At 42.6% G+C, this 25,881-nt stretch overlaps 1 protein-coding gene across 1 annotated transcript; it reads left to right on the forward strand.

The window, feature by feature from the left end:
- The first annotated feature begins 1,269 nt into the window (after positions 1-1,269).
- On the forward strand, positions 1,270-22,478 carry LOC120784518 (immunoglobulin superfamily DCC subclass member 3-like). The gene is made up of 15 exons (XM_040118385.1): positions 1,270-1,292; positions 5,475-5,488; positions 10,288-10,593; positions 11,878-12,022; positions 12,313-12,443; positions 12,547-12,684; positions 12,781-12,939; positions 18,334-18,499; positions 18,585-18,835; positions 19,559-19,723; positions 20,162-20,350; positions 20,729-20,836; positions 20,932-21,055; positions 21,199-21,298; positions 22,042-22,478. The coding sequence occupies exons 1-15, from the start codon at positions 1,270-1,272 to the stop codon at positions 22,120-22,122; spliced, it is 2,100 nt and encodes a 699-aa protein (XP_039974319.1). The 3' UTR covers positions 22,123-22,478.
- Positions 22,479-25,881: the final 3,403 nt, after the last annotated feature.

Genomic DNA, 25,881 nt, shown 5'->3' on the forward strand with positions numbered 1-25,881 from the left:
TTGACAGACAGAGGAGCCCTTGTTACAGCTGCAGTTACTGGCCACAGTCTCAGATTTCACATAGAAAATGTGAAGTGATGGATTTTTAAAATGTCAACATTAAGCAGAGCTGAGAGTATTGATCAGTCCATTGATCAGTTCATTGAATGGTTAATTGGGTGACAGAAAATCAGTTGGCGACTAATTTAATAATGATGAAGTAATTTGAATGTAAAATAAACATTTCATGGGTTTAGCTTTTTAAATGTGAAGATTTGCTGATTTTCTTTTTAATAATTTGAAATTTAAGAATGAAATAAAAAACAGACATTTTGAAACTAAACAATCGATTGATCAAATAATCAGTGGATCGATCCAGGATGAAAATAATCATCAGCTGCACTTTCCCTGACGATACTTTTGCTTCAGGGAAGGACCTGAGTTCTTCCACCTCCTCCACCAGACTTCATATACCAAAATCATCATTTTTACACTTTCTGTCCTTCCCTCCTTCATCTCTCCTTCACCACTCCTTGCCCACATCATCCCTCCATTCTTTCTCCTTCTTCTTTCATTTCCTTCCCTCTCCCTTTCTATTTTTATTCCTTGTTTACATCTTTCCCTCCATCCTTCTCTCCTCCTTCTTACCATGCCTGCTCTCTTTCTTTCCTTTATCCATCTTTCCTTCCTTTCCCTCTCTCTTCTGTTCCTCCCTTTCTTCTTTCTTTCCTTCTTCTAATCTTCTTTATATTTTCTCCTTCCTTCCTCTCTCGCTTTCCTTCCATCCTTCCTTCCTTCTTCCTGTGTTTCCTTTCATCCCTCCATCCTTTCTTCCTCTCTCTCTCATTATAATCCTCAGCTCCACACTGACCTCAGCAGTGACCTCCTCCCTCCCCCCTCCTCGCTTCACCTCAGGGTCAGGTTCACCTCCCCCTCCCCTCTCTGTGAGCCCCCACCCCTGGTCCCTGCGGCCCCTGCGGCCCCGCCCCTCCCTGTGCCCCCGCCCCCCGCGCTCCGTCAGTGTGGGGTCAGTTTGGATCAGGTCTTCAGGAGGCTCAGCTGGATCTCTGAGCTCTGATTTGATTCTACCTTCATCCTCGCTCAGTTTACATTTGACACATTTTTAAATCAAGAGGAATAAGAAGAGTCTGATCTGGATCTGGATCTGGGTCTGGATCTGGATCTTTCCTGTCTGAGCTGCTGGAGGTTTGTGTATCTGATGATTTGGATTTAAACTGAACAAAGTGAAACATGAGGATGATTTGGAGCCGGACGACAACGACGACGACGATGATGATAATGATGATGATGATGCTGGGGCTCTGCTGCTCAGGTCTGATATATTTATTGTTTATTATCATTTTATTATGAATTAAATGGGAAGAAATATGATGACTAAGCCTGCAGCAGGTACAGATTCTCACCTGTGAGATAACATCAGATTTTCAAACAGACACAGCTGAAATCAGGTCTGTGTGTAACATCAAAATAAAAATAGAAATATTATTTAAAATAAATGGCTTTTAAAAGAGACACAAAGACATTTGTCATGTTTGAAATCAAGTTACTTTTGCTATAATGTTTGGTAAACGTAAGACGATGAATTCAAATGTTTGTTATTGTTCCACTTTTGTTCCTTTTCTACCTGTGTTTTATGTTTCCTGAAGTGTTGTATGACAACACACAGTACTGAGGAGTCTGGGAGACGATGGAGGGAATTATCCTCTAAATAATGAAGACGCTTTAGTTTAGTAAAATGCTTTTAGTGTTTAGTTTCTTAGTTAGGTTTCCGAATCTGAATTTAAAGAGCTGAGTCCAAACAAAATAATGCAAGAAATTAGAGGAAAAAATGGAAAAATTTTTGATGATGCAAACAATAATTTTTTAGCTTCTCTTCATTTAGCACTTTAGATATTTTATACTGTAATAATAATAATAATAATACTTTTAATAGTAAAATGTGTGTCTTGTGTCATTGTGAGGAACTCTGAAGCAGACAGAAGGTCACACACTCTCCATATTCATTAGCCTAATTTTCATAAAGCAGACGGACGGTGTGTGTGTGTGTGTGTGTGTGTGTGTCTGTGTGTGTTTTGCTCTTGAACTTGATGTGTTGAAAAGCTCAAATTAAGTGAGAAAGAAAAACCCTCTTCACTGTTGTTCTCTGTGACACTGAGGACCAGTTTGTCTGAGGTGTCAGACTGTGGCCTCATTCCCATATTTTACTTGAGTAAAAGTAGCAAAGTACAATCATTCACAATCCTTCTTATGTAAAAGAAGAGAACACACATGTTCTCAGCTTCACGTAGTTAAAGTATCACAGTAAAGGTGCTGGTTCTGCAGCAGACTGACTTTATATAACTGGATTATTACAGTTGCATTACTGTGTATGTTGCAGCTGGTCAAATTTAAGGTATTAGAATTAAACTACTATTATAACTATAAAAATCCATCTATACTTCATCTATAGTGCATCATATTTTATAAACAGCATATCTTTAGTAAAGTTTGATCTTCACACTAAAGTAACTCCAAATGTCCATTCTGTTCATTTTAACATTTGTGTGTTGATGTTTCCACTGACTGATAAATCAGTGATGCAGTGATGAGCGTGTAGTAATCGGTGTGTTATGAGTGTGTTATGAGTGTGTACAGTTAAGCTGTGGGTCATCAGCTGGAGAATCGATTATGATAGTTTGCAAGTGGGTCCACAGGTCCTGGAAGAGATTCCAGGTGTCTGGGGTAGGTTTCCCGTGGTCCTTGAGGATGTCCCAGTGGTTCTGGAGGAGTTTCGGGTAGTCCACTATAGCATCAGTCCTGTTGCCATGGTCACCTGCAGGTTAATACACCTGGTTCTATGATGAAGAGCAGAGGAGAGCAGGATCCTGTCTGCGGTACAGGATCAGATGAGTGATCTTCACTTGTTTTTTACTTTTGATTTGATATTTAAATTCTGACACGTAAAGTCTGTTGAGACCTGAACCTGAAGTGAACAGGTCGTAGTCTCCTTCATACCACTGGTTAATTAATCTGAGTTAACAGGACGTGGGTCAGCAGCTTCTTAATTGGATCCAATTAAACAATTAAAACCAGTGTGTGTGTGTGTGTGTGTGTGTGTGTGTTCTCAGGGTTCAAGCCTCCAGCTGATCCACAGTCAAACGCGTTTTTGACGATGGATTTACTGCTGTTTGTCTTCACTGGTCTGTGGGGGGGTTGTTCTGTGTTGGGCGGGGGGGGGGGGGGTCATTGTCACTGCAGAAACCATGAAACCCACGTCCATGGTCAGAGTCGGCCGTGTGACAATACGCCACAGAGAGCGAGGGAGGGCTGCTGAACCTGAACTGAGACTCTCATGACCTTTAGGGGCCGAGGTCCCCGTCTGCAGGGGCCGAGGGGGATTTTAGGGATTTGGAGGGCAGGTCAGGATGAGGAGGGTGAGGAGGGATGGACTGTCTGCTCCAGTGTTTTAAATGCCCCCCCCCACCCTATTTTATAATGAGGACCCAGATGGGAGGCGTGTGATTTAATCCTGAACCTTCAGTCTGAGACCCATCAGTTCACATAGGAAGCTGAATGATTCATCATCAACTGATCAGGCGACCTCACACACACTGAGACATTAACTCCATCTGTCCTCAAAACCTCATGTCCCCTCAGTCTTACAGAGATCTAGGTACAGTTGAAAATCAACAGAGTATGAATCAGATTCATGGGGTTCACACAGACAGAAGAGAGGTGCTGATGGACACAGGTGTCCTGGACCCAGTCTGTACACCTGTACCTGCACCTGCAGAAGTCTTTGGGTTTGGTCTCAGGAGTGTGGCGGCCCAGTGAAGTCGTGGCTTCTTCTTTAACCAAAGAGAGGAATTCATTCATTCTCCATTTCCGCTTTCAGTGACGTTGGGGTCATAACAAAACATCACAGTGCTATGTACATAGCTGCACTAGTGATGCACTTACTCTACTTTAAATCCCATTTTGCCCTGAGTAGTGTCTGCAGGGCATCTTGTCAGCCCCAACTGCTCCAGCAGTAGGGTAGGATAGACTGTGCAAAGCCTGGGAGGCAAAACCCAGGACAAAATCCTCCGTCTTATGACAATGTTAACAGAAATTGACTCAAGGGAGTGAATCCGCATGTTGATCAGCAGCGGCCCAGAACCAGTACTGGTTCCCGGTTGGACTGGTGTTAGCTGGCACGATTCTTGTGATTTATTGATCAGCGAATTCAGGAAACTGCTGGACTGAGACGCTTCCTCCTGAGGAAATAATGCAGAGAATCAGTTGTGTAAAAATGAGTTTTGAGATGAAAGGAGAGACAAAGTCAACAGACCTGAATCTGATCCGAGTCCAGTCAGTACAGTTTGCAGACTGGATCCAACCAATTCCAGTGTAGGTTCCAGGTAACCAGCTGAGTCGGGCTGACTGCGGCTGAATGTCGGCACACTCGGCTGAGTTCAGGCACCAGAGAGTGTTTGGGTGCTGACAGAGATATTTCTGCCAGTTTTGGTTTTGGACTTGACTGAGAAGCAGCTCCATTAAGCAGCACTCAGCCCATCTGTGGCCCAGTGTCGGTACTCGGGGTCAGACTGCTGGGATGAGATTCGTGCCTGATTAATCCCAGGTCCAGTAGTGAAATGTCATGGAATCCAGGACATGTTGATTTTGGCTTCCCACTGACTTTTTGGGAAACCAGTTCTGTATAAGAAGCCATTCAAACAGCCGGACTTATTGTGGCTCAGTGTCGGCTGAGTTCTGGCTCTGGTCTTGATGTCTGAGATATTTTGGCTGCCTTGGAAAGTAGAGAATCTGGAAAAATCAAATCAGTACTGAGTTTGTCTGATTTTAAATAAGTGTCAGGACTGGAGAACTAGACGTGATTGTGCTTTGGTCCACATCTGGGTCAGTTTAGACTTTGGTTGTTTTGGACTGAATCAGCTCCGGCTACCAGCAGTTGGCCCAGTTTTGGCTCATTGTTGGCAGCAGTACAGCACTATTTTGGATGATTCTGGCTCAGGAGGCTGATGTGCTGAGACGTTTTGGCTTCTTGAGTAAAAGGTTTCACAGCTGTCCTGTGAAACATTTTCACGAGCTACAAAAAAAAGCTGAGTTTTCAGCTTTTTGACGATGCATTTTAAGATAATTCAGTTTTAAATTTGTTTTCTATTTTGATAAAGAAACACTTAGTCCTCAAATTATCTCTGAAATGTAAATCAGCCAAAATTGTGGTTTTCTCCATAAGCTGGGTCAATTCTGTAAAAATAGGTTTTGTATTTTAAACCGAGTGAGCACTGGTACAAGAACTTCATGGTTCAGATTCCTTTGTCCCTACAGAGATGAAATTGAACTTGAACTTTAAGCTGAACTGAACCAGGACAGAAAAAGGTGCAAAACACAAACGATGACAAACAATGAGCAGCTTGATCACAACAGAGAAACTGTAAAAAAAAACACTGGAATCAAGTTTGTAAAGTGAAACAGAAGTGGAGCAGCTGCAGGGTTAGGGGGTCTGGTGTGTTTGGTGGTTTTGGTGTTTTTAGGGATGGGGGGGGTCTGTTGTGTCTGGGTTCAGACTTTTGTTGTCATCATTGTTGTCATTCATACTATAGGAGGTGAAGGGTCTGGAGGAGGTCTGGGGGAGACTTTGGGGGTGTCTGGGGTTTCAGACGTTACAGGGAGTCCTGCTGCCATCCGTCGTCTCATTTTCTCCTCCCACAGCATCCTCTCAAAGACCAGCTGGGACCAGAACTAGATGGGGGGGTTCAGTGGTGACATCATCTGGGTGTGAATGATGTGGCGGTGGGAGGAGGGGGTGAGAGGGTGAGAAGGTGGGGGGAGGGCCTGGGAAAGTCACCTCCACCAAGTTCAAGTTGAAAGGAGGAGGAGGAGGGTGGAGAGAGAAAAACGATGCGTCCAAGGACCAACCAGCGAGAAATGTTTAAGACAAGTTTTCCTGTCTTTTACAGCTTATCAAGAGTTTTGTGTCCTAAATTTTTTCTATTTTTTGAAAGGAAGTTAAATCTGAACAAAATCTTAAAGGTTGTGATGTTGCTGGCAGGTGTGTGGACTCACAATGTTTATCATCAGCAAATACAACATAACAAGATTTTCTTCCGTAGTCCCTGTATAGTTGTACTACAGGTGTGAAGTACGTTTCCCATGAGTCTTTGCATGGCAAATCCCAGGTGTGCTGTTTGATGTCGTTATGAGCTCTGTCAAGTTTGTTTTCATCTCGATATTTTGGGTCTCCCTCAGCTTTCTGTGTCATGTCTGTGGTCGGTGTTGGAGACATGTTTCTGTTTTCAGTAAATCCAACTCTCAGCTCACTGAGGAGAGTTTATGTGAAAGTTGGACGGTTAGAAACATTAGCAGATCTACCCTGATGTTTCTAACCTGGTAACGCTGATCTGAACAGACGCTAGAGACGTTTTATGGTCTGTATTTTCTTTGTTGTCGTCTGTTGTTTGATCCAAAGCTGAAAGTGATCAGATTTACCCGGTTGGTCTCCTCACAGACACATCAACACTAAAGACGACTTTAAAGCTCTGTCACCTGACAAAGGGATTGAAAAACCGTGTTGTTGTGTTTGTGTACACACAGAAAACTAAACTCTAAATGTTGTGTTTTGTGGTTTAGGGACAGTTTCTTCAGAGTGACTTGTGTCTTTGGGATGATGATAAAAGTTCTGGCGCTTCTTAAAGATCAGTGGGTCACAGTTTGCTTCTTTTCTGAAGATGTAGTTTATGTAGTTTTATTGAAGGCATTGCTTTTGTCTGTGGAGTTAAACCAGACTTAGTCTTGCTCTTAGACTTGATGTGAGTTTCAAACGTTCTCACAAAGATAAAGGTACTGGTAACAGTTAGTCTCAGCTGATGACAGACGGAGGGAAACGTGGTTCAGTTACTTAGAGAACGTTTCCTCTGGAGACAGGGACACTGACAGACATGGTGTTTAAACAGAATCCTGCTGATGACTGAACTTTAGATATTAAACAATTTATCTGTTCATCAGAAACATACAAATATTTTCATCAATGAGAGAAATAATCCAATCGGTTCTGTGGAGATACCAGGTTTTATCAGTCCTTTCAGACTCTCAGAGGTCAGAGGTTAGTTGAACCTGACCCCCCGCTCCGTCAGTCTGCAGACTCATTCAGTCAGAGTGTGGGGGGGGGGGTCTTTAGCAGAGCTTTCAGTCACCAGCATCTTCACACAGTGATCAGACTGAAAACTGCGTCATTTCTACAACAAAGATCTAATTTTATAGATCAACTTTCTATCGAATACAAACATCAGATAAAACACATTTCTCTGACTTTGTGTTAGGTCCTGAGGCTCAGTCAGACTGGTAGACCAGTTCAGCTACCAGTTCATGATCCAGTACCAGACTCAGTATGGCAGGATCAAACTAGTATCAGTAACTCAGGTACTCAGATATCAAAATAAAAGCACTGATACTGAAAAAACCTTGTTTCAGTTCAATTCCGTTCTCTTTTATTTATACAGCTCCAAATCATAACAGAAGTTATCTCAGGGCACTTTTCATGTAGATCAGGTCTAGACCGGACTCTTTGTTTCAGAGAATTTCAGTAATAAAGAAATTAAAGAAAGAAACAAAATGATGACGTTAAATAATGAAGATGACATTAGTTGTGTATTTGGGCTGATCTCATATTGAATGTAAATTTCTTCAATCTTCCAGTGCAGTGAAATTATTTCAGCCATCAAATGAATCAAATGTTTTCTAAAGAGAACAAAGAAAAAAGACAAAACTCATGAAACAAGTGGATTTAGATACAGATCATCTCAGCACACAGTGTGTGTGTGTGTGTGTGTGTGTGTGTGTGTGTGTGTGTGTGTGTGTGTGTGTGTGTGTGTGTGTGTGTGTGTGTGACTGAGGGTGTCTGATCCTAAACGTTGGCTGTGATTGTGAAGTTATTTGTATTTCCTGTTGCCTTGTTTCTAATCAACAGTGAAGAGATAATGCATGTGTGTGTTATTGATCATCATCGTCATCATCATCGCCATCACCATCATCTTCATCACCATCATCATCGTCATCATCACCATCATCATCATTACCATTATCATCATCACCATCACTATCATCTTCATCATCATCACCATCATCATCATTACCATCATCATCGCCATCATCATTATCATCATCATCATCATCATCATCATCGCCATCGCCATCACCATCATCATCATCACCATCACAATCATCACCATCATCTTCATCATCATCGCCATCATCATCATGATCACCACCACCATCATCATCATCACCATCATCCTCATTACCATCATCATTGCCATCATCATCATCACCATTGTCATCATCATCATCATCATCATCGTCATCACCATTGTCATCATCATCGTCATCACCATTACCATCATCATTGCATCATCATCATCGCCATCATCATCAGTGAGTTTTTCCTGTTTCTTCTTCTCATTGACATTTTCACATTTCTGTCATTTGTTCAACTCACAGCAGCTCTGACATCACTGACATGTCAACATATGATCAATAATAATAATAATAATAATAATAATAATAATAATGATAATAATAATGATAATAATAATGATAATAATACATCTGTTTTTTCACGGTTGACGTAGATGTAGTTCGTTATCTGCAGAGGCGAACAGGTGAATATCTCTAACTGAGATCTGAGGATCCGTATTTGAGGGTTTGATGTGAACACGCAGTCTAAACAGTGTTTATGCTGATGTAAAGGGGACCTGGACCTGTCAACCTTTACCTGTCTCTGTTCAGCTCTGGGAACCAGCACACCTGCACATACAGAGCGTTAGATGTTTTCACATGTCAGAACCACAAACAGTGAAGAAGAACTTGACTTCATATGTGTGGAAAGAAATAATCTCTGAGGTCCTGTATTCTCCACATTATACCTGAGGCATCGTAGCTCGTGCGTAAACTAAGAGAGATGTTGGAAAATGAATGATGTGAGAAGAACCCGTCACACCTTAGACTTAAATAACAGAGTTATTGATATTAACGCAGGACCTGTGTCAGGACACCTAGTCGAGAGATGTGACAGCATGTGTGATACACACGCATTAGGTGAAATCAAAATGAAATCTTAAAATCAAGAAAATCATGTGTCTTTTTTTGGTCTTTTTGTCATTTTGATTACCAGTGCGCCACCGTCTCATTACTTAATGAAATATCATTTTCTTAAATATCACACAACAGTTTTTGGTATTAACACAGTTATTCAACCGAGACCAGTCCGCCACCACAGGTAGAGGGTTTGTCAGTCATGTGACGACTAAGTGACAGGTGCTCAACTGAAACACAGATAAATACATAATGTGTTTTAAAAAAAAGACCAGGATAACACATGTCGTGTTACAATGTGGCACAATCAACAAATACACACAAGTGTGTGTAAAATACTGTATAACTACACAGTACGACTACACAGTAACGTGGAAGTAACGAGTTACATTCTGCCACGTTACTGTAACAAAATCGTGTTTTTTTGCGTTTGTACTTTTTAAAGTAATTGCACTCGTACGTGAGTATTTTTCAACTCAGGTATTTTCCTTAGCTACATTGAAAGTGGAAATCATTACTGCGTAAGAACAAAAGTCATGTGATGACGTAACGATTGGCGTGTGAGAAGGCAACAAATGAAAAGAGCCAGATCAGCAGCTGCAGCAGAGAAGAAGCTGCTGCTGAGTGTGTGGCCCCTGGAGGGCAGAGCTCTGCTCTGATTGGGCGAGGGCAGCATTCACACCTGGACCAGGTCTAACCATGCAGTACAATTTAGGATGGTGTCTTTATGTGGCCGTGGTTCAGATTAGCATTATCTTTTAATGCACCACGGAAGTGTCCCAAATGGAGCACACCTGCCGTGTCTCATGACCAACGGGTGAGTGCTGTTAGTAATGTTAGCAATGCTAAAACTACTACACGGTGCGACTACACGTCCTCAGAGTGCTGGATGATGTGATCGTAGCTCAGCGCCGGGTTCAGGGACACTTTTCTCTGTTTGCAGCTGCACCAAGGATCAAACGAAATCAGTGAATTGTGCAGCAGAGTACATCTCAGAGTGAGGAACACAAACCGCTCAGGGTCGGTTTTACATCACTGACTCAGCTCCTGTAATAAAACACATACAGCTTTATTACTGATTAAGTATTAGATGTGATTTTTGATTGATAATCTAAGATCGATCAGATAGGTGTTTGGATTCAGCCTTTTAGTGAAGCTCTTCCTGTAATCTCTCACCATCAAACTGCTCCTCTTTCACCTGTCTCCTCCTCTCAGGTGTGGGCGGAGCCTCGGAGCTGGCCTTCCTCAAAGAGCCCAGTGATGTCATTGCAGTGAGGGACCGCCCCCTGATGCTCGACTGTCAGGTAGAGGGGGAAGGGCCTATCTCCATCACCTGGAGACGCAACGGTGTTCCCGTGGCAACCGGCGTCAGGGCAACGGTCCTCATTAACGGCACGCTGCTCATCAGAAACTTTTCCAAGAGACGAGAAAGTAACGAGACGGACGCAGGAGAGTACGACTGTGCTGCACAGAACCGTTACGGCATGCTGATCAGCCGCAAGGCCCGGGTCCAGCTTGCATGTGAGTTACATGGGCGTCAACATACTGCAGCGTGGAGTATGGAAGTAACGAGTTACATTCTGCCACGTTACTGTGACAAAATCGTGTTTTGTGCGTTTGTACTTTTTAAAGTAATTGCACTCGTACGTGAGTATTTTTCAACTCAGGTATTTTCCTTAGCTACATTGAAAGTGGAAATCATTACTGCGTAAGAACAAAAGTCATGTGATGACGTAACGATTGGCATGTGAGAAGGCAACAAATGAAAAGAGCCAGATCAGCAGCTGCAGCAGAGAAGAAGCTGCTGCTGAGTGTGTGGCCCCTGGAGGGCAGAGCTCTGCGTTCAGAGAGGAGCCGGTTCTCAGCTCACGGCTACATACGTGTTCTAAATGTTTACATTCATGGATCCGGGGTCAGGGAGGGCGAGGGCAGCATTCACACCTGGACCAGGTCTAACTATGCAGTAAAATTTAGGATGGTTTCTTTTATGTGGCCCTGGTTCAGATTAGCATTATCTTTTAATGCACCACGGAAGTGTCCCAAATGGAGCACACCTGCCTTTTTTCATGACCAACAGGTGAGTGCCATTAGTAATGTTAGCAATGCTAAAACACTGGAGCCTTCAGCTGTGACCTCTACCTTCCAGGGCTGTAGTCAACCACAGAAAACTGAAATTGTACCTACTCTCCAACCAATCGATTGGTTGGGGGGGGGGGTAATCTGCACGTTATCTCTAGATGAACCTAATTGGCCCCAGTCTTGTGGACTCTACCTGATAGGATGATTTACTGCAGGACTGTTGTATTACGCTGCATTAGTGTTAGCTAGGTGTACCTAATTAACTGACAACTGAGCATATATTTGTAATTATCAGTGGTATGCAGAGGCTGCAAAGTGCCTGACTGGAATTTATTAGTTGCTTCGGTGATGCTGTTGCTTCACCTGAGAAAAATACCTGCATATTCACCTGGTAGCATGAAAATGTTCCGTAATAGTTTTACCATAATCATTATTATTATCACCATATAACATTTTGTACCCCCTTCCCCCTTCTAAAAATTTAACGCAGTTACGTTTACTCAGAGTATGTTTTAACTGACTTACTTTGAACTTTGTATCTGAGTACATTTTAGACAAGTAATTTTACTTTCTACTTGAGTAAAAGTTCTTTAAGTAACAGTATTTTTATTTGAGTCCAATTTTCCAATTCTCTTTCCACAACATACATACAGATACAAACATACACAGACAAAAAGATAAACATACAGCATGATGTCTTTATGAGTCTCCTCCGCCCCCCCCCAGCCCTCCCGAAATTCCTGTCTCACCCAGAGTCTGTTGCTGTGGATGAAGGGGGTGTGGCCAGACTCACCTGTCAGGTAAATGGAATCCCAGAGGCCAACATCACTTGGCAGAGAGACCGATGTCCACTGAGCACAGAGGACCCCAGGTATGTATTTAACTCACACACTGTCACGTGTATTTAACATTATAAATCTCTCAAGTAATATGTATTAATGTTTACATAATATCTACTTATATATGTATATAAAGCCACACATGTATATATTTGGATGTATATACATATATATAACCAAATGTATATGCATATATATGCATATAAAACATGTGTTTGAATATACAGCGGGATATAGGTCTGAAACACTTTCCCAATGGGAAATGTAATGTAAATTTAACATGGACCCACCAGGTATTTGACGTGTACTTTGTGTTGTACAGGTACACTCTGCTTCCTAATGGCATCCTGCAGATCACCGGTGTTCGGCGAACGGACAGCGGTTTGTTTCGCTGCGTCGCTTCAAATATCGCCAACACTCGATACAGCCACGAGGCCCAGCTGTCTGTCACCGGTAAGACCAAACTCAGGGCAAAGAAACACAGACAGAGCTTCGGTTTGTTATAAGGTGTCTGTGTCTCAGTGTTGTTGCTGTTTTCTGGTTTCTGTGGGTCTAGTCGCAGGATCCAGGATCTACAAGGAGCCCGTCATCCTATCTGGTCCTCAGAACCTCACCATCAACGTCCACCAGACAGCCATCTTGGAGTGCATCGCCACAGGAAACCCCCGCCCCATCGTGTCCTGGAGTCGTCTCGGTAACGACTCCACCATAAACCTCCACCTGATCACCTCTCCTATCCATCTTTCCCAGTCGCCTGTCCTGATCACCTGTCTGTCTCTCTGTTTCTCAGATGGGCGGTCCATCGGGGTGGAGGGGATCCAGGTTTTGGGAACAGGAAACCTGATGATCTCTGATGCGACTCTGCAGCATTCGGGAGTTTATGTGTGTTCAGCAAACAGACCGGGCAGCAGATCCAGAAGAACAGCACTCGGACGACTCGTAGTACAAGGTGACCTACGCTCGTACACGACATCACAGCAACATCACGACAACCATACTGCAACACAACAACACAGGAAACAGTCGGTGTTTCAGGCGTTGGGGGAAAACTGAGACTTTACAGAGCGAAGCTGTAGCGGCTCAGTGAGGGTCGGAGCTGTGAGACGGTAAAGTGAAGAAGACGACCTTTAATCTTCTCTAACTTTCTCTGCGATCCATCAGTTTAACGTGGATTTGTCTGATCACAGCGGAGCTGCTGGCAGGACTCTGATGATAAAAGCCAGATGTTATCAGCTGGCTGCCTGTCTCACTCCTCAACAGATGTTGTTGTGATGCAGTTTTGCTGTTTAACTGAAAAGTCTGAGGCAGATGATATTTACCTGTTCCCATGTTGTCCAGGTGTTTGGCTGCTAAAACCACCTGGAGCCTCTTTCAGTGTGGACACAGACTATTTTCACATGAAAACTGTGTTTTAAAATTCAGACAACTTCATGTGGACGTGGTCTTCAGCTGCTGCCTCACTCTCCAAACCACTGCAGTGTCTTTCCATTTAAACCAAACCAACCTACATGTTAGTTTTACAAACACTGTGACTGTATCTGGTCCTGTTATGTGGCTTTTCCTCCCCGAGACACCAGATGTTATAACCGCAAGATTTGATTGTTACATCTGTCCAAAAACATCCAACAGAAAATAGAGGTGATCTAAAAATAGGTCAATTTGGAAAATTACCAACAAATATGAGCAAAAAAGCAGGAAGTGATCTTGTGAAATTCTTGTCTCTGTGTCTGCATATATGAGACAAACGATTCCCTCAGTCCACTCCAATTTGTCCCCATAGACACAGAAAATAACGGAGACCAGAAGATGAGAACTACCACAAGTTCTCAGGTTCTGTCTCACGTCTGTGACCTCATTGTGTTAGAGAAAGTCAAAGATTAAAAGCAGGTCTTCAGTATCTGTTGTCTTGATGAATCCAGTGTCACGTCCATGTTTCAGGCTGAGGTCAGCGCTCGTTTTTCAGCGTCTGACGATCTGTTTGCTGCTGAACTTGAACTCGAGTGTGTAAACACACATCAAGTGTGGTCTGTCAGTGTGTGTGTGTGTGTGACTGTCCCTACTCTTGAACGTCAAGTTCGGTTCAGTTTGCTGCTGCTGTCTGACTCCTCACTGCCGACCCCTGACCTCTGACATCTGACCTGCTCTATAAATCAGATCTCTTAGTGTGTGTGGGGCTGGGGGTGGGGGGGCTTCAGCTTCTGTCAGGACAAAGAAACAAAGACGCAGCTGCAATGATAACACTACTACTGCTGCTAATAATAATAATAATAATAATGATAATGATAAAATGTGTTGTTGAGGTTGTGAGCCTCTAACTCATCAGTTTAGAAAAGATGTCGCTTGCTTTGCATTTCTTTTTGTTTTATTGCATTTTTTTTTTTAAACGGGATTTTCTTGGGAAGGATGAACCCAGACCGAGAACCTTTAGGCTTTACATACATTTTGGAACATTTAAAAGTACTAATCTTCTGGGACATTTAGAAACATTTAGGATCATCTGATAAATATTTATCAACCTTAATGAATATTTGACAAGATTCACAACTTGTGAGAACCTTTAGAGACATTCACAAATATTTATAAATATGTAGGAATATTTTGAAACAGCTGAGCACATTTGAACACGTTTAGGAACTTTTAGTAACATTAATGATGATTTATAAACCGTTAGGATCCTTAAGGACCTTAGAAACAAGAAAACCATTTACAAAGCTTTGGGAACCTTTAGATGACTCTTAAAGCTCAGACAGAGCAGCAGCAGAGCAGCAGTCACCTCTGACCTCTGACCTGTGACTTCCATCACAGCAGGAGGAGGAGGAGGAGGAGAGATGGTTTGAACCGGATTGAGATCAGGACGACGCGTTGTCTCATGTTTTCAGGGTTAACCTCAGACTCCTCCTGTGTCACACCTCCTGCCATCTTTACTTCTCCTTACTCTCTCTCTCCTCACTTCCACATTTCTTTCTTTCCTCTTCCTTCAGTAACCTTCCTTTCTTTCTGTCCTTTCAGTGAGCTCACCTTCATCTCAGCGGTTTCTCCTGATTCACTTTTCATCCATCGCTCACTGATGATCTCTTCACACCAGACTCTTCCTCCTCCTTTCCAATTTTGCTTTCATTCTCCTCCTCGGATTCTTCTTCACACCTCTTCATCCGCTACTCCTCCTACTCCTTCATGCATCACTCACTTTCTATTCTCACAACTCACACACAGACTAAAACTACAGAAGAAGAAAAAAATGTCTTTTAGTTTGGATCAGTGAAACATGAAGACCTTTGTCTGGCACCTCCTCCTCAAGTTCAGGTTCTTCTCACTTCTGAGGGTCCAGGACCAGGACCAGGACTGACCCCTCAGTCTAACCCTGATCTGGGTTAAGAATCTGATGTGAAACTTTTCACTGAAGTCATTTTGTGCAAAACCCCGAGAGATTCAGTTCAAGAGACAGAAAACAGAGGAACTGCACCGACTGGAGAAGCAGATGTTGTCATTGATAAATAACCGAATTCTATCAATCCGTTTTCTAATTAATTGATTAATTGACACGTAGTTTTGGCTGTGGTTCAGTCGGGTGCATGTAAACACATCAACATCACAAACACATAACTACTACACCCTTTTTGGGGGGGGGGTCAGAGGTCAGAGGTCAGACAGGCTCTATGTGTGTGTGTGTGTGTGTGTGTGTGTGGGTTTCCCAGACTGAGAGCTTCATTAGAATATGGATTAGCATGTGAAGAGTCCCACTTCACAATGAGGACTTTATTCACACTGAAACTCCGTCTGTCACCCAGTCTGACACACAACAGAACAGAAAACACACTGATTATCTTTATATTTGTGTGATAATTACAACAATTAAACTGATTATAAATAAAACCAGGTGATATGAAATCCTTCTCAGGAAGAAAAAGGAAACATTTAGTGCTGATTTGAAGTAAAATAGAAAACTTGATTACACTTTATTTATGGGTTTGTATTTTCAAAATTAAGTTCAAAGAAGTTTCTTGGACGTTGGTTCCACATCCTGGGAAAACTGGTTCACCCCCACTCATAATCAACAAATAATGGATGAATAGTTTTTATAGGTCTGTAATTTTCATATAATCTCTAAAAATAACTGTGTTACACAGCGCTCACTTTAATGTAAATATTGACTCGTTATTCATTTATAATGGGCAACTTTGCTCTTCATATATGTTGAAAGAAACTCTGGAAGTTTAGAAATTAAACTTTTTATTTTATCTGCAACGAAAAACACACTGGAGTCTGGGAGCTGGGAAACTTGGGGAAATGACTCTGAAATCACAGACCTGTTAAACGAAGCTCTTCTACTTGTCATGAAGTATTTTTACTAAAGTTGAGTGTCTGAATACTTCATCTTCCTCCTCTGTTGATTCAGTATCTAAAACTGTTTCCCACATTAAATTCAAACAAACCAGAAAACTGATTTAACTTTCAGCTGATCATCTGTTTGAAGACGGGCTGTTTGTTTCCAGCCTTTCTCTGTGCGTGTGTGTGTGTGTGTGTGTGTTTTGCTCTCGAACTTGACGTGTTGAAGTAGCTGAAGTTACAGAGTGTGTGAAAGGTCGTCTCTCTGCACAAATCAACTTTATTTCTCTGCTAATGAAACCCCCCCAACCCCTTCTTGTATTGATAAATGGCTCCTATTCGCCCCCCCACCCTCTCTCTCCCCTCTGACCTCTGACCCCCCTTTAACATTTAGAGGAGCAGGGGGCAGGGCTTAAGGAGGTTATTCGAGGTGACAGAGACGTGTATATGTGGTCTCTCTGTTGCCATGGAGACGGACCGGGTGGAGGCGAAACAGCACCTGTCTGTCTGATGGAAGACAGAGGGAGGGGGGAAGGGGGTGTCAGAGGTCAAAGTGGAGTTCAAGCATAAAGATGAGTTCAAGTTCACATTCACGTTTGAGTTTTCACATGTAGATTAATTTAAATTAAGACTTTTAGTTCATATTAAACCGAGTCAGCATATAAAACTTTTAACGTGTAAAACATATAAAACATATAAACACATTAACAGGAAACATATAAAACATGTTACACGTGCAGATGAGATAATTGAACCTGTGTTACATGTGTCTGCTGATAAATGCAGGATGAGATTCAGCTCAAAAGTCAGAATGTCAAGAAACAAAAAAAGAAGTACTACTACTACTATATTACCACTACTACTGGGAGTACTGAGAATTCTGAGAGCGATGAACGTGATGAGAGTGATGACAATACTGCTGTATGTGTCTCCAACTCTGTTTTTAAAGCTCTATTAATGTCATACAAACGTTTAAAGAGGCACCAGAGAACATGCCGTTAGCTTATTCTGATATATGAAATCAACAACATAAGTTCTAGATGAAGAGACTAAATCAAATTACCATTAATGATAATAAACTTAATTTATATGGCACCATTCAAACCCATGTTACAAAGTACTTAACAAAGGAAATAACCTATTGTAACAAATCTTCAGCAACCAGGAAAAAATACAATCAAAACAATGAAGTAAAAAAAAGGCCAAGTACCACAAAATGTCTTGTGAAAGCGCTGAAAGTGGCCGATTTTAAACAGATTTGTCGGGAGTCACATCCTTTTTATTTCTTTTTTGGGCTGATACAAAGATTTGAGAAAGTGGAAGATTAAATATTTGGTTCCAATTAAAAAAATACACGGAGCATCCTAACGCAGACACGTTAGCTACCGTTGTTAGATGATCTGCCACGTTGGTTGTTGAGCCGTGATATGAAAACTGCTTATTTCCGAGTAAACGTTCAGTAAATATTAATAAACGTTAAATAAGTTGGACCTAGCAGCCTTCATTAAGTTGGGTGAAAAAAAAGTTGTGAAACCCCCCCCATTTCCACAGGTAGTCTGTCCCTTCCACCGTTGCCAAAAATAATGAATTAATCCTAGAAGGTTTTTGATGTTACACTTTTCTCCCCATGAAAGTAACACTGGCGACTGCCTGACCAGACGACCAATGAGAGTTTGGTGGCACGACCACTTGACCGGGAGACTGCAGCCCTAGATGTCAGACTCTAATTAGATTCTAGTTATATTCAGCGGAGTCAGAGTGACGTCAATGAGGCACTGGACTGCTGTTAATACTACTGATAGTACTACTGATCGGACTACTGATAGTACTGAGAACTGTCATGTTGTTAGTTTTTTAATGTTGTCTCACAGTCATAACAAAACAACAAACTGATATAACGAATCCATCCATTTTCTGACCTGTCTGTTTCAGTGGAGACGAATATATTTCCTCATGATGAGTGAACTGATACATACAAAGACATATTAATACTCTGCCCTTGTCTGCCTTTGTGAAGCTCCTCCAGAGTTTCTGCAGTGGCCTCAGTCTGTCTCCAGACCGGCAGGAGGCAGCACTGTCTTCAGCTGCACAGCGTCTGGTGTCCCTGAACCTCACCTCATCTGGCTGAAGAACGGCAAACTGTTGACGCCCAGCAGCAACGTCAAACTCACCAACGGAAACACGTAAGAGTTTTTTCACCGATGAGATTAACAGCTGAAGTCAGCAATGATTGGGGAGAAATAAACCTCTCTTTGTCTCCCCCTGCAGGACGCTCGCCATCACCCGGATCACACCCGAGGACGAGGCCATCTATCAGTGCATCGCTGAGAACAGTGCCGGTACAAACCAGGCCAGCGCTCGTCTCGCCATCAGCCATGGGCCCGAACTGCCCGAGGCCCCCGGCGGCCTCCGGGCCACGGCCCTCAGCTCCAGCAGCCTGCAGCTGACCTGGGAACAGCCGAAAGAGCACGTCAGCCAGCAGATTATTGGATATGTACTGCACGTACGACGACTGGGGGGTAAGGGACTGAGATTAGTCAAATCAGATTACACAGTGAGGAGACAAAATGAGATCAAACAAGAGTAGATTAGATTACATGAGAAGAGTTAAAGCATGATTAGAACTAAATAAAAATGAGAAAAAATGGGATTAGATGACACAAGATTAAACAAATCAGTTTAGACGAGAGGAGACGATAAGAGAGAGACAACACTAGATGAGATGGGACGAGACAAGATTAGTGGAGACAACACGAGAGTAATGAGGCGAGAAGAGATAACATTAGATTAGATGAAGCAAAACAGGACAGAATTAGACAAAGTAAAATTAGATGAGACGATACAATATTAAACGAGACACGATTAAATTATTATATCGATATTAGTTGAGACAAAGTCAAATTTGTCGAGACGTGATAAAATTTATTTGAGATTAGCTGAGATGGGTTCAGGTGAGATGAGACAAGATTAGACAAGGCAAGAACTGATTAGACTGGATAAAACAAAACAACATGGGATTGGACATTCAAAATGAGATGAGATTAAAATATACTAATGAGATTTACACCAATCACAGCTAAGTGACAGGTTCTGATTCGGAGACTGTCTTGGATTACCTTTGACTGGCTCGAGAGAAAAGTTGGTTCTGGTTTCACTTTATACAGCAGGTTATTGCGCTGACCAATAAAATACAACCAAGACCGTGACCTTTAGTCTCTGACCTCTGACCTGTGTGTCCTCAGAGCCGGACAGTGCAGAGCTTCAGGAAGCCGTCAGTAAAACGACTTTCAGACACGAGTTCAGCAACCTGGAGGCAGCCACCACATACTCCATCTACCTGAAGGCTTACTCTGCTCTGGGAGGCAGCCAGCAGTCCGACACCATCACCGCCACCACACTGGGAGGAGGTACGTTGTCTAAAATACTTCATAATGTTCACTGAAACTCTCTGATTACATACTGTCGTAAGACAATAGTCAGGTGTTCAGATGGAGACAAATACTGTGGAGACCAGCTTTTAGCCTCATGTTAAAAAGACGAATTTGCCCGACATCTAGACTTAATTCAGATTTGGTTGAAAAGGGAAAACTTTAAAGGCCTTTTTTTCAAGTAGTTCTTAAAAGATGACTGTGAAAGACAACTGTCCACATTTAAAATTCATGGGAAAATAAAAAGTGAAAAGATATATTTTTCAGGTTGTTAAAAGACATCTATAAAAAAGAATAAAAAAAATCTATTCAGTCGTTTTTTAAAAAGCTTTAGTGGTGTCATCTTTTTGTTACGTTTGTAGCATCTCAGACATGTTCATCATGTAACCACAGTCTGTCTCTGTCTGTCTCCCACAGTTCCCAATTCTCCCAGTTTCTTCACTAAAGTCTTGAACCAGACGGCCATGCAGGTGTACTGGGAGCTGCCCAGTAAACCGGGAAAACTGGAGGGCTTTAGACTGGATTACCGCGCGGTTTCCAACCCCGGCGTCCAGGGGCAGGAGACGTTCCCGGGACACATCAACACCCACACCATATCCCACCTGGGTCAGTACAGTTAAAGGGACAGTACAAAATTTCACTGGGAACATTCCCCCCGCTAAAACTTTACCCCAACTCCCAGTATAAACTCAGATGGAGCTAAACTAAGCTGACCATGTCTGTCTTCCAGAAAATGTATCCTCTCCAAACCTTTTGTATCACTCAAACACAGACTGGTTAAGTCTCCTGACTAAACACAGAAACAAACATGAGCAGACAAACTTTCTGTACACAAACTGCCTTTATTTTATCTGACAGAAGCCGTTTGATCATTTAGTTTGAGACATAATCAATTTATAAGGATGTAATATCTGGTTTATGTATCTGTATAACAGGCGTATACAGGTAAAACAGATGTTTGTGTTTCTTGTGTCCTTCCTGCAGAACCAGCAGCAGTTTATGAGATCCAGCTGGTGGCATTTAACGGGAATGGAGACAGTCCGTCCAACCGCCGCCTGGTGTCTCTGGCAGAGGGAGGAAACGCTGCAGCAGGTAGGACTTCCAGCCCAACCTCTGACCTCCGACATAGCGACCCCTCCACTCAAACCAGTGGAACCAGTCTGATGTAGTATTTCTGTCTCTCTCAGCCGGTTTGAGCTGCAACTGTGACCAGTCTGATGGCTCGACGTCAACTCTGCTGGTCGGCATTCACAGCGGCCTCGCATGCATCCTCTGCTGCCTGCTCTTCATCCTGCTAGGATACAAACGCAGGTAAGACCTTCATTATCATCATCATCGATGTCATCACCATCATCATTATTATCACCATCATCATCTCCATCCTCATCATCACTATCAACCTTATCGTCATCCTCATTGTCATCGCCATCATCCTCATTCTGCTGTGTGATCAGTTTGTTCTGCAGGAAGGCGGTGAGCTGGGAGGCTCCACCCACCCTGAATGGTGTCAGAGGTCCTAAAGGTCACACACCTGAGAGCATCGAGCTCAGCCAGGTAACACACACACGCTCCTTAGCCTTAAAACCATGTCTGAACCCTCAAACCCACAAACATTTGAATGTCTGTGCCATGTTCTCAGTGATGACCAGACAAAATGTCCTCACCCCCAACAGTGTAAAACTGGGCCTCACAAATATGGACATACAAAAGCATACACACACACACTCTGAAGTGTTCATCACAGCGAAGGTTAAAGTCACACAGGTGAATCCTCACATCTCCTCAACTGCTTCTTCAGCCGCTGTCTTCTTGGCAGCATGGAGAAGCACCGGCTTTGATTTGTTAGCTTGCCATCGTTGTAACCTACCTGTATTTTGTCAACTGTTGAGATGCCTTCCAAGGGTTTACAGAGAAACAAAAGCTGGAGAGCCACTCACAGCATGTCTCGGTCCACCGCAGTCATCTTGATCCCAATATACATTAGAGTGAAAAGAACATGTCATTGTGAATGGTGTTGGCAGACTGGAGATGACTGCCTCAGTAAACTTGCATGATTTGCATCATTTATCATCCCATATTTATTAGGGAACAACTGTCGTCAACAAATATTTTTCATCGTAGTTTTCATTGACAAAATTATCCCTGCATTACAGGAGGATGTCCACCTAACGGGGCTCTTATTTTGGTAGCTTGGTCCCTAACAGTCTTAGCAGAGGAAATATGACTACATCACATTTATGTGTGTCAGGATTATTATTATTGATATTTAACAGTTTACCTGTCTTCTCCGCCCACAGAGATGTGACTCTGCCCCTCCTCCAGTGATGGTTATGGTTGAACCAACACCATCCATCCGGCCCGGCACAGGCACCGGTTAAAACACCATAACTACTACTACCCTCACCTTACCCTCTTTCTCCTCCTCCTCCTCCTGAACTCCAGCCTGGTGTCACCTCCTCTACTCCTGACAGCCTTACAGCCACTTCAGCCTTTATGAATGACTGAGATTAGAGCTAAACTTTAAGATTATTGAGATGAGAGATGATGATGAGTCTGTCTGAGGAACATCAAGAGAGCATCTGATACCACAGGGTATGAAACTCCAAAAAAACCTTCACAGCACCAGTTCACATGTCCATCTGTTTTGACTCCAATTCATGATGATTTTGTCTGCAGATAGAAACCAAAGCTGAAATCTTCTGCTTTGATCTTTAAAACAAACATTTGTCAAGAATTCAAAGCCATCAGCCAAATGACTCCAGCTAGTTTTCATGTGGTATCAGATGCTGATGTCGCCATCATTGCGTCCTCGATGTTTGCTGTTGAAACCAAAACCTTTTTTTTTTTGTTTGGGGTCATTTTGAGTTTGTCACCATCGGTGCCGTGTTTCCTGAGACGATGAGGCCTTCCGCCGGTCTGACCAGAGATCAGGTTCTCAGAGGATCCTCTGTGGGTTTATTTTACCCATCTGAGCAGGCAGTTTACCTGTTGTGTGTTGGTCCTCTGAGGTCCAGAGCCAAAGGGATTTATTATTTCTCTGGTTAGCAGGCATCTGTAGAGGATGTTAACTCTCCTCTGCTCTGCTTTAGCCTTTTAGCATTTTGTTTTTCTCACCGAGTTCACCTCAGGTCAGTACGTAGAAGAAGCCGACAGTCAGCTGGTTGTTCGCCTCCCTCCCTCTGTCCCCCAACTTCTCCACCAAACTCTTTACCTCCAAAGAGAGCTACCTCGGGCTCAATGCCAAACGCCTGAGCTACAGGCGACCGTTAGCCTCCTGCTGCTAGTCAAGCTAACCTATCTAAAACCAAAAGGCTCCTCCAGGGCCCCTTTGCGATTTTTTTCTACCTTTTTTGTACCAATGCCGATGTCCTGTAGCCGACCGTCACCAAGAAACCCTTAAAATATGAACGTTGATCATCTGAACCCCCCCCCCCAGCAATGGATCTGTTCATTGTAATCCTCCTCAAAGAGAAGCTGACAAAAGGGAAAAGGATCTCAGCTCTCCCTGAGTTTGTTTTTTTGTTTGACTCCTGAGTGACCCTGTCTGACTACAACAACCTCCTCCAGTGCTGCTTCAAGGGCCCAATAACCTTTTTCAACTTACCCCAGATACCCCCATATATCCTCTACAGCGACCAACCTGCACAAGGTCTTACTTTGTCTTGGTCGTGTTGTAGCTTTCAAAGTTCAAAAAGCTGTTTTAAGAGTCTTAAGACCTTCTGGATATATTAGGTTTGTAGAGTCCAACAACTTCCCAAGTTTCCAGCTTCCGCAGCAGAGAAAGCAGCCCCAAAAACTGAGTCATCAGCTGCTGTGATCAGCCTTTAGAGTCTAACAACTGATCATAGCTCTTAACTTCAGCGGTCCAATAACCTGCTCTAGATCTCAGCCTCAAGATGCCAAATTCTTGTCGCAGTTATTAGCTTCCACAATATAAAACCTTTTAAAACCTTTAACTCTCCAGAAAACTACTGCAGATCCTCATGAGCAGGATATTAAAAAAAAAAAAAAATCAGGCTCTGATTTAGATATTTAGGGTGTACTCACCTGCCACGTTAGTTTCTAGTGTAGCATCTAGACTGTAGTCCTGGCCTTCGCCCCTCCAGAAACCTGAAGGCTTCCAGAGCACAGTGACTGACTGTAGTCCAGAGTTGTAACAATCTAGAAAGCCTGATTCAGATCATCAACAGCAGAGCTACCTACACAAGATCCATTTTTATCATAGCAATGTTGTAGCTTATTAAGTTCAGAAACCTGCTCCAGAGCTCAGCTTTTAACATCTAGAGACCCTTTGATTTTCTGAAGAAAATAATGCCCAAAGTCATATATTTTAGGGCTGTGTAACCTTCCCTGCTAGCTTCTACATTAACTTTGAGAGCTGAGTAATGAGCCATAGTTTTGACCCGGGTCAGTCCAGAAAGTCTGTATGGTCTGTTGACGGTTTGGGCTCTGAAGCTCACTGGAGTTGTTGGAGAATGAACCTTTGAGTGAGCTGCAGGAGAGATGTTTGATTGTTTGAGGCTAACTGATGGAGGTCATTAAAAAAAAGAAGAAAAGTGCATCTCTGCTGGTGATCATGGAGACGCCTCCTCCTCTGCAGATGTCTCACCTCCACCTGAGAACAAATGACGAGGAGTTCAGTCTACAAACAGTCGACATATGAGAGACAAACAAGTGAAACAGAAAGTTTGGACAGTGTGGACATCTCAGTATGGGACGCCTCGGCCCTTTTCTGTCCAGAGTTTTAATGACAGTTTTGATGTTTTATTTTTTGCTGAGGCAGCCACTTCCTGTCACCTGCCTGCAGGTGTGTGTAGCCTCGTCAGCCACGATTAGAATGACCTCTGATGATTATAATGTCTGAAATTAACGTCTAAACTTTCCTTTAGATGAAAGGAACATATAGCAGCTTTCCGTAGAGTTTCGGCCAAACTTCCAAATGTTCTTTAAAAACAAGCTGAACGACGTCCAAAGATAAAAATAGTTTTCCACCTTTTTCTGTTGTAACTGTTTGTTTTCGCTCTTTTTCCTGTTCCCAGAGTTGAAGAACAAAAAAAAAACCAAAATAAATACACGCTTTCACGTTTTATAGTTCACATTAACACTTATGAAAAAGGAGAAGTGATTATATATTTTCATATATTGTAGCATGAAGAGCTCTGTTCATCAGGATGAGTTTAAATAATAAGTCAGAAGCCAAATAAGTGAATGATATAAACATGTTGACCAAAAGCTCACTAATAACTCTGATATATTACCTCAGTTCTTTGTATTTAGAACCACAGAGAGTCTGTGTGTTCAGTTTGTGGTTGAATGTCTTTACAGCTTCTGTCTCTGCTAGTGACAGTGACCATGAGACCATGAGACCCTGAGGACCCAGGGTCTTTCAGATGTTTTCTTTTGAACTCTAAGGAAGCATTTTGGTATTTTGCCCCACTGAATTAAACAGAGTTCAGCTGTGACGTGTTAGACCGAGACAAAAAGACAAAAAGCTGTTAGTTGAAATGTGATGCTCAGTCTTCACACTGAGGAGACGTGACATCATATCATGTTAAGTCACTTTGGGTATCATCAAGTTTAATCGAATTTAGCCACTTTGATTCACCTCAGTTCATGTTGACCTCATTGAGTCCCGTCAAGTCACATCAATGAGGCTCAATAAGTCACTGAGTAACATCAAGTCTCGTCAAGTCCCAAAGAGTCACATCAAGTTTTATTGAGTCACATCATGTCTCATGTCACCTCGAGTCATGTTGAGTTTCAGGTCTCTTTGAGTCAAAACAGAGATGCACATTGACTCATGATGAGTCACGTGTAGTCTCACTGAGTCTCAAGTCACGCCCAATTTCAAGTCACATTGAGTTTAGAGTCTCACATCGAGCGACTTATCAAGTCAGCTTGAGCCACATAGTCACGTCCACATTGAGTCATGTTGGGTCTTTTTGAGTCTCATCAAGTCACAAGTCCTGCTGTCCTCAGGGTCAAAGTTCAAAGGTCAGAGGTCACTGTCAGGTTGAAGCTCCTTGCTGCCTTCCTCTCTGCTCTGAAATGAACGGAGTGTTTCTAAAAATTTAAAACCAGAACAAACTAAAATGTTCTATAAAAATGTTAATAGTTTTGGCTGTTTTTTTTTTCTA

This window comes from Xiphias gladius, chromosome 22 (assembly GCF_016859285.1).
Source record: "Xiphias gladius isolate SHS-SW01 ecotype Sanya breed wild chromosome 22, ASM1685928v1, whole genome shotgun sequence".
NCBI lineage: Eukaryota > Metazoa > Chordata > Actinopteri > Istiophoriformes > Xiphiidae > Xiphias > Xiphias gladius.